We start from the raw sequence: 12,586 nt of genomic DNA, 5'->3' as shown, positions 1-12,586 counted from the left end.
TTTCGTCGCAATTAAACACTTGTTCAGCTTTAAATTCTTCACTGTCTATGTAATCCTTGAATTCCTTCACATATTTTTCAGCTGCTTTTTGGTCCGAACTGGCAGCCTCACCATGCCTAATCACACTATGTATGCCACTACGATTCTTAAATCTTTCAAACCAACCTTTGCTGGCCTTAACCCTTTGACTGTCGAAAGGCCCAATCCTGAAGTGTCTCCTGGTGTCGCAAAATATTCGGAAAAAAAAAAAAATTCTTATGAAAATGTTAAAATTATTTTTCTGATTGTTTTAGTCCAAAAAAAAAAAAAATTCCCCTCAGTACTTACTGAGATATAGAGGCGTGAAGTTTGCCGAAAATGAGCTGTGAACGACAACAGCGGTTACTGCCGCTCACCCGGTAAACTTTGATTTACTTGTATTCAACGGTTTCTTTTTTCACTATTTTATTTTTTCACATAACTTTTGTGGCTTGTGAGACCAAATTATTGTGCAATGTTCAAATATACACTCGTTGAATGTAACACAATTATAGCAAAAACACTCGTATCATTATAATGTTCCTAAAACTTGTTTACACAAACAAACAGTATAAAAAAATTTTATTACGATTGTTCTGTAATATATATAGCTATGTACAATCACTGGACACTTTTCTAGAACTGCTGCAGCTTGTGGAAATCTTTGAAACATGAGTATAAGCACAACGGTGTTTTACACTCCTCACATAAAACGAGTGTGTCTGCGTTTTTGTGGGCGTTTTGTGGTATGTCCACAGACAAAACACCTCTTCTGAGCATTTTTCTCGAGAGCAGTAGCAGGCAGTGGTATGGGGTATTGATCACCAGGCTTCAGACGAGAGGACATGTGTTGATAATTTCGTGGGCGCTGGTCTATTGCAGGTGTTGTTCCTTGGTCTTCTTTCTTTCAACACACCGGCCGTATCCCACCAAGGCGGGGTGGCCCAAAAGGAAAAACGAAAGTTTCTCCTTTTACATTTAGTAATATATACAGGAGAAGAGGTTACTAGCCCCTTGCTCCCGGCATTTTAGTCGCCTCTTACAACACGCATGGCTTACAGAGGAAGAATTCTGTTCCACTTCCCCATGGAGATAAGAGGAAATAAACAAGAATTAGAACTAGAAAGAAAATAGAAGAAAACCCAGAGGGGTGTGTATATATGTGCTTGTGCATGTAAGTGTAGTGTGACCTAAGTGTAAGTAGAAGTAGCAAGGCATACCTGAAATCTTGCATGTTCATGAGACAGAAAAAAGGACACCAGCAGTCCTACCATCACGTAAAACAATTACAGGTTTTTGTTTTACACTCACTTGGCAGGACGGTAGTACCTCCCTGGGCGGTTGCTGTCTACCAACCTACTACCTATGTTGTTCCTTGATACTTGAATATTATTTGTCTGATGACTGACAAACAAAATTCACCATATTTGTGTTTGTTCTTGGTCTTCAACTTGTACATATTATAAGCATTCAGCATGGAAATGTCAAGAAGATGGAAAAACAGTTTTATGTACCACTTATAACTCTTGCGAACACAGTCAGCAAACCCAATCTGCATGTCACATTTGTCCACTAAGTGCATATTCAGGTTGTAATCCATCACAGCTGTAGGTTTTACAGTGGGTTCATTGGTCTCTATTCTGCTTGCCAGTGTCTACCATTTCGTGTTGGTGAACTGATGTCAGCAGTGTGACATCATGTTTGTCATGCCACCTAAATGCCATGATGTCATTGGCAGCAAACACCTGCACTTCACCTCAACGACTGCCAGCATCGAACCTAGGCATATGCTTACGATTTCAACGCACTGTGCCACACACATCTGTCATGTTCACTCGCAAGAAATCACTGAGTAAAGGGCTTGTGTACCAGTTGTCAGTATATAAAATATGCCCCTTACCAAGATATGGCTCCATCATTGTTCTAGCCACATCACCAGAGATACCCAGTAAGTTTCTGGTATCTTCCAGTGTTTTACTGCCAGTGTACACAATTATATCCAAGACCAGACCAGTTTTGCAATCACACAGAACAAATAACTTTATACCAAAGCATTTCCTCTTGCTTGGTATACATATACTGTTTGAATGAGAGTCTTCCTTTGAACAAAATAGAAGACTCATGAATAACAAGCTTCCTGAAGGGATAAAAATACATACAGCACTTTTGTTTCAGGTACATAAACACACGTCTGATCTTATATAACCTGTCGCTTCTGTCAGGCCTTGTTTTGTCTGAAAAGTGTAACATACGTAACAGTAACACAAATCTATTCACTGGTATAATGTCACTGAAAGCAGGGGTAGAAATCAGGCGGTGTGTCGTCCAGTATGTGTTGACACTGTGCTTATACACTTGGGGCATAAGCATTATTGTGGCAAAGAACAGATACAGCTCTGCCACAGTTGTCCTTCCACTGGTGTAGGCGTGATCTTGGTGAAAGAATAGTGTTTGCCATGGTGTACTCAAAGTATGTATTGCTTTCCCTGACAGTGTCCATCAGGGGTTCATCGAAGAACAACTGAAAGCATTCCAGTTCAGTGGCATTGTTCCCAAGTGTACATGATGGCCGTATTCCACTTTGTCCTCCATCAAAGTCATGGGGACTGGGAACAAACTCGTCACCTTGCTGCCAATCCCAGATGCGGTCAGCTGGTGGGTTCTGGATATTGTAACGTGGTTGTGGTTGTGCAGGTTGTGGTTGTGGTTGTTGTGGGAGTGTGGGGTCGGGTGAGGCTGGTTGTAGTTGTGCAGAGTCATCAGCGTGGGTAGTAGCGTGGCCCGCTGCTGGTGTCACATGACTCGTGCCACCATCACTATCACCACCACCGCCTGCTGCCTCACTCACATCATTGATACCCATCGTAACAATATCATCTTCACTATCAGGTCGTGGTGTAGGGCCACGGGATGTGCTCCGAGATATACTCCTTTCTCTTGGAAGAGCATATGGCACACTACCAGACCGCATGCGACATCGTATATACTGCCGCTTCACTGGGGAATATTCACCCTCACTGTCACAACTAGAACTGCTTTCAGTAACCTTGAAATCACTATCACTATCACTTACACTGCTCACATCTGAGTCTTGTACACGGGCAAATAGTTTCCTCTTTCGTCCTGGTACAGGTGAACATGAACGAGCCGGCCCAGCACCAGAGGTGGAAGGTTGTGGGTCATCTGGGTTTTCATCACTAATTACGTTATCCTGGGCACTTTTTTCCATCACACCCGCTTCAAAACCAGGGAATTCACTTTCACTGATATTTTCATCGCTGTTAGAGCTATCACTTGGGAACAAAAGACCTCCAATCCACCAAGGAGTGAGGAACTTCTTAGCGTGAGGCATGGTGAAAATGGACTACCAAGATGGCGTTCATACAATGCACCGCTGAGTCCCAGATTTTTTTTCACAGGGTGCACACCCACCACTGAGACCTATTCTCTCTCATGTAGGCCTACCAGCCCTCTTCCGCTTGATTTGAAGCCGCTAGAATTTATGAGTATAGATACGTCTAACACGGTATCTCCCATGACATATATATATGACCACGACAGTCAAGGGGTTAAATTCACTCGCATCACCACTAGTTGCAGGCAATTTCTTTACCAAATCGTCATGCAACTGCCTAGCCTTTTCACAAATGATCGCTTGAGAGATGCTATCTCCTGCTATCTGTTTTTCATTTATCCACACCAGTAACAGTCTCTCAACATTTTCTAACATTTGCGGTCGCTGTTTGATAATTACAGTTGCACCTTTTGCAACAACAGCTTCCTTGATTGCCGTTTTCCTGCTCGCTGTAGTAGAGATGGTTGATTGGGGTTTTGTATACAACTTGGCCAGCTCCGACACACGCACTCCACTCTCGTACTTTGCAATTCTCTCTCTTCATTTCAATAGTCATTAGCACCCTTGGTCTCAAAGGGTTGGCACTAGAAGCTTTCTTGGGGCCCATCACTCTTATTTTGCAGAAACAAGCACCAAAAACACTGTGATAATATGGAATGGACTGAATGTGTCCTTAGATGCGAGCACACTGGCTGGCTTGTAAACACTGGCACACACGGGGCAGTTCAGGCCACACGTGGACACATCTCGGACAAATCGCGTATACAGTGGACCCCCGAGTTTCGGCAGCCTCGACTTTCGTGAAATTCGACCTTTGGCGAGTTTTTTTTTTGGGGGGGGGGGGAATTTGGCCTCGAGTTTCGTGAAAAGACTCGTGTTTCGGCGACCGTCCGGTACCCGACTGCCCGTCACCGTGCACACCAAGCCAGTCTCCCACGCCATTCACGCTCGGTGTGCCATTGTTTACCAACACGTGACCATCACCCCGTGGGTTCATACAATACATTTCATAATAATCCATTGTTTTTTGTGCTTGCAACTGCTAAATAAGTTATCATGGACCCAAGGAAAGCTAGTGCAAGCCCTTTGGTAAATAAAGTGAGTGACGGGGATGTGGAAGAGTTGGTGGAGGACCACAGGGAAGAGCTAACCACTGACGAACTACAAGAGCTTCAACTGGAACAGCATCAGACCACAACCGAGGAACTTGCTTCAGAGGAGGAGGAAGAGGGAGTGGATGAGGTGCCTTCTTCAGTGATTAAGGACATGTGTGGAATGAGTTGCAAAGTTTTGTTGAAAAGTATCACTGTGACCAAGCTGAAACAAGCCATATCTGCAACATGTACAATGACAGTGTTGTGTCCCACTTCAGGGAAGTCTTAAAGAAACGCCAGAAAAAGACCTCTCTGGACAGATATTTTGTGCGACAGGGGTCCAGTGACTCTCAAATTGTTCCCAGTGGCATTAAAAGAAGGGAAGTAACCCCAGATAAGGACTTGCTACCTAAAGTCCTAATGGAAGGAGATTCTCCTTCCAAACAATAGTGTACACCTTCCTCCTATCCCCTCCCGTCTTCCATCCACACACAAGTCTTCAGTAAAGGTAAGTGTAATGTTGTTATTATTTTTTTAAATGCATGTACTTGATTTCTGATTGTTTTCATTTTGTAAATATTTATTTAATTTGAAAAAAAAAAATTTATTTTAATATTTTTGGGTGTCTGGAACGGATTAATTTTATTTCCATTATTTCTTATGGGGAAAATGGTTTCGAGTTTCGTGAATTTCGACCTTCGGCGGGCTCTCTGGAACGGATTAATCACGAAACTCGGGGGTCCACTGTACCAGGTTTTGTAACGGGAACCGAGGCAAAATTTTTGCGATACAATGCATCGAATACCGGATTTATCGGATACTGATGGCATCGCGAACTGGGAGTCCACTGTACGTCGAAAACATTGGCTCATAAGACGCATATATACGGCCAAAACAGTCAAAGGGTTAAATGTGACTAGGTCTTTCCCACCAAGACAGTAATAGCCTGACCTATAGGCTGGTCAACAGGCAGAAGGGAGAGCTCCCATGGTTCCATATATTTCCCCTAAATTTTTGCCATCATAAATGACCATGATTGAAATGATAGCACACTTTTTTCAACCATCATATAGCTAAAATGTCCTAACAGATTGCGTCTTAATCGATGGTTCTAAAGTGTGAACATTTATTTTTAAATGCTGATTTCGTCTTAAGTCTAACATAAACCATTACTTTTCATTAATATAACTTTTTCTCTTCCTCTAAACAGTGGAGAAGGATCTCACCAGTCTGGTAACAGTGAGGACCGCACACCATCAGCAATGGCTCGAGCAGTGACGGTGCATGTTGACACCAACAGGGTGATGTACTTTGCTTAAGTGATTGCTGTACCTAGTCTGGCTCAAAGTTCACAAACATCTTTGTGCAAGATGAAGTCACATAGATTCATCTGCAGATATACTCGTCGATGCGTCTTTATTGTGGTCATTTTTTAATTAATGAGTTTGTTTGATTTAGATCTTCCATAGATATGAAAGTTATTCTGTGATTACTTAAGTTTTTTCTTGTGTGAAATTATTATGTTAGAAATCTCAATTTGACATACAAAGTTTATATCTGCTGCTCTTACTTTAAAAAAGTAGTTGTGTATTTGATAGTTGAATGACTGTTTATTATAACTGACTTGATTCGGTCATGCTGAATCACTTGTTGTCCCCAATTTAGATTTGGGTTGAAGTATTTAGGCGGCATTCCTTGAAGATATTTGGTGATAGCAGAAGTTGTAGGCAAAGATGACCATCACAATTTGTATTACATTCAATGGTACAGGTTTAATCCTTCATTGCAGGTTAAGGTTACTGTTTTCATATGGAGACCTGTAAAAGCCACGTTCTTAGATGTCTGTAATGTAGGACACTTGTACCTGCAGTAAGTGGTGTAAAGGCTTTTAGGATGTACCTGTTGATGTACCTCATGCTAGCGTGATGGCTTGTGTACTATATGCGATTTTAGCACGTTAAGTCACTGGAAACTATTGCTAGAGAGCATTAAATGCGTATTTTCATTACATCATGATACTTAGTATGTTATTAAGAGGATTAAGCCACATTTTGTATTAGTGCACTCTTTTGGTGCACCAGCTCCCTCAAGTAAGCTATTCTTCATAAAAAAAAAACTTGTGCACACTAATCAGCAATGATGAGGCTTTTATATGTGTACTTTTTTTTTTTTTTTTTTTTTGTGGTGAGAAGTATTCTAGTACACCTCTCTTGAGCATCATAGTTACTGAACTTTATGTAGATGAGTAACTGAAGCCAGGAAATCCAAAGCCACTGTGACATGGGTTTTTTAATTATTTAAGGTTAAAGACTTCTGCAGTCAAGTTTTTACTGCCATTTTTTTTTTATAGAGAGCTAAAATAGCCCTCAGACACATGTGTACCTTCATTGTGGAGGTGGTGCTGTGATCTCCCCAGGATCTGGGGTGAATACTGTTTAGGAAAAATGGTTTTGTACATTTTAGGCATCTTGAGTTTCTCCTTGAGGCATTTTTAATATAGCCCTGATTATCACTTCAAAAAAAAATCCTGATGTTAAAGTCTGAGTTGATTATACTTTTCATAGCATTATTTACCCCTTAACCCTCCCCTCAACTGTGTACTTCCTAGTCTTGGGCCAAAACTGCAGGCTGTTGCTTCAAGTGGGAGGTAGGTTTGATATTGTTGTTGGATTTGCAGTATATATTATTTGCAGTTTTGCAAAAACTTCTTTAAAGGGTATTTTAATTTATTAATACACAGCTTACCATTAAACTGCAAGTAAAGGTCAGCAGTACTGGTCTAAAACCTGAACATGCATAAATGCCACAGATATATGTATTAGACACCAGATTTTTTTTCAAGACAATATGTGGCAGCATGTTTTGGTTCAAGTAATTGAATATTACAATTCACAAAGAGCAGCCTGGGCTTGGGTGCCATATAAGTACATGTATAACATAGCTCGTGTGATGCCATGAGGCAAGGTGCAGCTACATTCATTTGCGGCAGTAAATGGCAACTCTACTCCGCTGAGATCATGTGAATTCCCAGTCTTCCTGAATGTTATCAAAACCCACATTAGTTAAAATGCAGAGTAGAGTTAATAACCTGGTCATAAGCAAATTACTTTAATATGAGAATATTTGGTCCAGTAATTAAAGCATTTTAGAAGTTTAGTAGGCATTTTAGGTAAACTCTGCATAGATATGCAGTCTGAATAATGTGTTTAACATTGGAGTTCAAAACTATGTAATATCTGCAAGATGCATAAATAACAGTTAAGCATTCACCTAGGTATGATATGGGAATGTTCTAACAACAGTGTTTTGTCCAATAATTCTGTAGGTTGTTGTGATGCTGCAGCATATAGAAAAAGATATTTATCTTTATTTTTCTTCAGCTAACCACATTCCATCCATATTGGATGTGTTAGGATTGGCAATTTTTGTCTTAAAAATTCTTAAGTTAGCTATAAAAAATATTGGTTCCTTGGAGACATAAAATTGCCAATCTTTTCAGCAAGAACCTTGGAAACTGGCATAGAGTAATGTGATGATCAGTCTAGCTGCGTCCACATGGGTCTGGTAGCAAGTCCTTACAGTGTTCATTCAAAACATTTCGTCCAGGTATCATGGGGTTCTTCCGGGTTGTCTGGCTGGCAATAATGTTCTTTACTTACTGCTTCTGCCCACTAGTGTCTTGCTCATTTAAATCTTGTTTATTATCTTTTTAAAAACAGTCACATTTAAATTGTTTTCCAGTTTGTGTTGTAGAAATTAACCTTCAGATTAATAAGCTCAGAATCTTTAATTTAAAAATTAGCAGAATAATTTATTTCACTTAGCTTCATTCTGCGAAGTTTTGCATTTGAAAAGGTAACCCGGACCCCAGTACCCTGATAGTTTTATAAAGGGCAGTTCAGCTTCTTCCAACCTCTATGCAACAGTATAGTCATAGAGATTGTAGGTTTTTAAAAGTTCTTAAATGCGCCCCTTTTTTCACCAGTGCAGCAAAATCATTTACATTATATTTAATTGGCACCTTGCCAATTCTCTCTTGCTTAGTTTTTGTCACAATATTTTGAAAGTGATATCTGTGAGCTTATGGGTAATTGTATAGTTTGCCTTTCTTTCTGTGGGACAGTTTTCTTATTGTTTTACATATAGTGCGGCTCTCAATTTTTTTCTGGGCATGACCAAAGATTGAGGATGCAGATGTTACTTTATAATTTAAAAAGTATTTTCACACTTTTATTTTAATTGGATGAAGGCATTAACCAATTAGAATAGCATTTTTCTAGAATTAAGAGGAAATCATGCGTGAAACACAAAATGGCTGATCATTTTAGTGAATTAGTACAGACCAGAAACAAAAACTTTAGTGTGCGATACAGTGTTTCTGTAGATTTTATAACATGGTTTACATCAAATGAAAATTTTTGTTAATTTTTAGCTTAGGTGTAAGTGGACAGTGTTACAGATTTTTACTATATATTTTTTCCTCGTAATTTGGCATTGGCATGTCTTTAAATGTTGTCTGTATCATGTGAGATAATGTGGGAGTTTTCCTTGTTGTATGAACAAGACTTAATGTATAGAATCCAGAGTATTACCCCCTTAGCTACCAAAGGATATGTTGTTATATGAGTGAGAAGCCGGTACAGTTGCATCATAGACTGCTAATGCATTGCCATTTTTCTCTCGTCGCTTTTTATTGTAGGAAGTCCTCTCCACATCCCATGGGTTTTAAGTGAACAGGCAAGTGTACCTGTAAGTTTCTTCCCTTAGAATATTCACATGCATGTATAACAGGCTATTTCACATCAGTCTGTCAAAAGTTAACAGGAGGAGGACCAAGAGCTAGAGCACACTCCCCCCTTAAACAGGTACAGTAATTACCTACAGCTAATTATACATACAACCCTCAACCTGTATTGGTAATTACATACACTCAAATAAGCAATTACATACACATTCAAATAGGTAATTACACACATACTGTAAAACCAGCCTTAAATGCTCAACCATGGTAAGATTTATATGTACAGTAATTAATTTTTTTAAGAGCAACACAAATTATTTGATATTGTTATAGTCTTTGTTTACAAGTAATATCTTAAACTATGGGGAATAATGTTGGTTTTATTGTATTAATTTCTAGCAATAATCATAATGGCACTGCTTAATATCAACAAATGTAGTTCATTGAAACTAGGCAGTCATCATTGATCTTTGTAGAGTCTTGGCTAACATATCATTAATTTTAATTTTTCTGAGCATTAATGTCATTTATTTGCTTTGCAGCCCTTAGAGGTTAATTATTTTATAGGCTTTATAATTTTCTGTGTATTCTAGATTTATTGCAAAATACAGTATATAAAATTTTAAATACTGAAATAATTGTTGTAATCCATATTTAAATGTTTGCAGTGTAATTGTGTGCTTGACTGGCAATATTTTTCTTGGCACTAAAATGGCATCAGCTGTTTGAAAAATGGTGGTTTTCCAAAAAGTTTTTTCTTGTTGAATATTACTGGATTAGTATGGAAGTGGAAATTCTCTTTGTGCTTTAAATTTTATGGGAAACTATTGAAAATATATAAATAAAAAATTAATTTTAAAGATTTTGGAAGAAATCCAGGACATTTTAGATACCTGGAAAAGTTCATGTGTTCATTTTTTGAACTCTCCAAAAAATCAAGCAAGTGGAGATAACTAGGAATATTTTTTAAGTAGATGGAACAGATTTGCTATCTAAAGTTAAGTCTCCATTCCACCTTTATGTGCTCATTATGGTCACTCTGGTATGTTATTTTGATGATTAACGGAAATATTGCAATCTTAAAATTACAAGGCCATAAAAAATCTTTCCTGATTAGATATTTTGTCTAATTATTAAAAAAAATTTTCTCCAGGGTATGGGATTAATCCTTGCACAAAAAAAAATTATAAAAGAAGGTAACTTGAAACTACAGGCTTAATGATTAAAGAAAAATTTGCATTAACTTAGTCTTCAACTATACAGTAATTGCATTGTTCTTAAATAGCATTTTTAGATAATATCTCATAATTTCTGCCTAATTCTGCATGTAATTGTAACAATGTTTTCTTTAAAGGATTGTTATATTTAAAATGGGTCATGAAAGTGTAGCATATTCTTAAATTTTGAATACCAGATGTGGATTATTGTAAAACACTTACAGCTAGTTCATGGTTCACACTAGTGGGTGATTCTAATCTTTAGATAGTGACTATGATTTTTTATTTTGAGTGGAGGGGCACAGGTGGAGGTGGGAACAATCAGCTTAGTGACTACTTTCCACCTCCACCTAGTAGTGCCTTAACCCACATGTTATCTTAAAGCTGGTGTCCAGATACGTTTCCTTTTCTCAGAGTTTATGTGTGAAAGCTGAAATTTTATTGTAGTTTGATAGTATCACTTGGATTTTTCAACTTTATATTTCATGTAAATCATCTGATGTTTTAGTTGAGACAGGTAATAAACAATGCACTGTCATATATCGAATGTGGCCATAAAATAGCTTTATGTTTATTAATAGTAAAATTGTGGTAGACCCTTTCTGATTCTATATTAACATTCCCACATGACAGGCAAGACATGTATTGCATTATTTATTTATAAATAGCCCATTCATTGTATATAATATGTGCTGATAAACAATTAGAAAAGGACTTGGGTCATGGTATCCATCAATGATTTATGATGGTGGCATCCTTGTACATCACCTCAATATATGATAATTTCTTAAACTCATTGATAAGAAAAACCGGTGATACGCAACCCTGGTTACTTTATGGGCAAAGACAAAGAAAGAAAGAAATTCATTGTTTTCCTTTTAAACTAAATTTATATTTACAAACCTCATGCAGCAACATTTATTAAAATCTTATGGAATAAGGTAGTGTTTTAGTACTCTGAAACATTAGTCTCATTTAATTTTAGTAAAAGTTTTCAATGAATACAAATCAAGACATTGGATGTATGGTCAAACAGTTGCAATATAACTTAATTTAATGTGGACAGTTTTTCTCTCAATACAAAATATGATACAGCCACTAAAGTATCAGAATCTCTTCAAGTAACCAGCCATATTTAAGGTTGCACTGTATCATTTAAGTCTCTTGCCTGGTCTTAAAATGCCTTGCATATTGAACTCTGTTAAAAAAAAAAAAATAGATAAACAGGCATGGGTATTGTATGGGAAAAATTTATATCAGATTAATGCATTTTTAACTAAGGAATTGTCATTATGAATTAAAGAGCACCATTCAGTCAAGTACAGTAATGTAGATCCATGGCTATAAATGTTCATGAGCAGCATGTCCTGTGCCCCCAACACATATCCTGCCACTGATGTACCATATCGCAGTCACATGATATCATTTAGAATAGTGCAACTACCAGTAACACAAAGCAATATGGGGTTAGAGGCTACAGTCTCAAGACATAACCTAAAAATCTCACTAATTTAAAGCTGACAAAATAGTAATGTTATACCTGTTTTTATTTTTTTTTTTGTCTGAAAGTTTTATTTTTTCTTCAGATTAAAAGTTTATCAATATTTAAGAGGTAATACAGAGAGGGATCTGGTCACGATTTGCCTTGAGGCACATGCAATGTCCATGTCCAATGTTTACTGCAGTGAGAAGTACTTTTGTATTCCAAACTTCAGTTATTCAGTTTGTGCAATTTTTAATATAAACTTGATTACAATCTAATATATTTCATTCTGTAAATTGAATGAAATTTAACCTGAATATTTTTTGTTAATATTTTGTTGCCAAGTTACTGTTACAGTTTAAGCTTATTTGCTGTTTAGTTGATTATGTAGAAATTATTCAAAGTTTTACTTTCTTCATAAATACAGTAGTTTCCAGATAACCCAGTGTCTAAGTACATTGTGTGCTTTAAACATTCGTATTTAATTTACCTTTTTCTTCACTAACTGGATGGTAGGATTTTAAATAATGAATTGCTAATTTTTCATAAAATTTAAGTAAAACTGCTCATGAGGGAAGGTACAATATGTATAAGAAGGATTACTACTTAGATTTCATGTGTCGTGAGACTTCAACGTAATCTTATTCCCTCTTGAATTTCGTCCTGCAGGCCATATCC

At 37.5% G+C, this 12,586-nt stretch overlaps 1 protein-coding gene across 1 annotated transcript in view; it reads left to right on the top strand.

The window, feature by feature from the left end:
* AGO1 (protein argonaute-2) overlaps positions 1-6,648 on the top strand; it is a 51,635-nt gene extending 44,987 nt beyond the window's left edge. The window contains exon 5 of the mRNA XM_070087532.1: positions 5,678-6,648. Within this exon, the coding sequence (XP_069943633.1) occupies positions 5,678-5,786 (109 nt within the window). The 3' untranslated portion in view covers positions 5,787-6,648. The remainder of the gene's footprint in view (positions 1-5,677) is intronic.
* The last annotated feature ends 5,938 nt before the right edge of the window (positions 6,649-12,586 follow it).

Source organism: Cherax quadricarinatus, chromosome 22 (genome assembly GCF_038502225.1).
Source record: "Cherax quadricarinatus isolate ZL_2023a chromosome 22, ASM3850222v1, whole genome shotgun sequence".
Taxonomy (NCBI): Eukaryota; Metazoa; Arthropoda; class Malacostraca; order Decapoda; family Parastacidae; genus Cherax; species Cherax quadricarinatus.
This window is presented reverse-complemented; position numbering and strand designations above follow the sequence as displayed.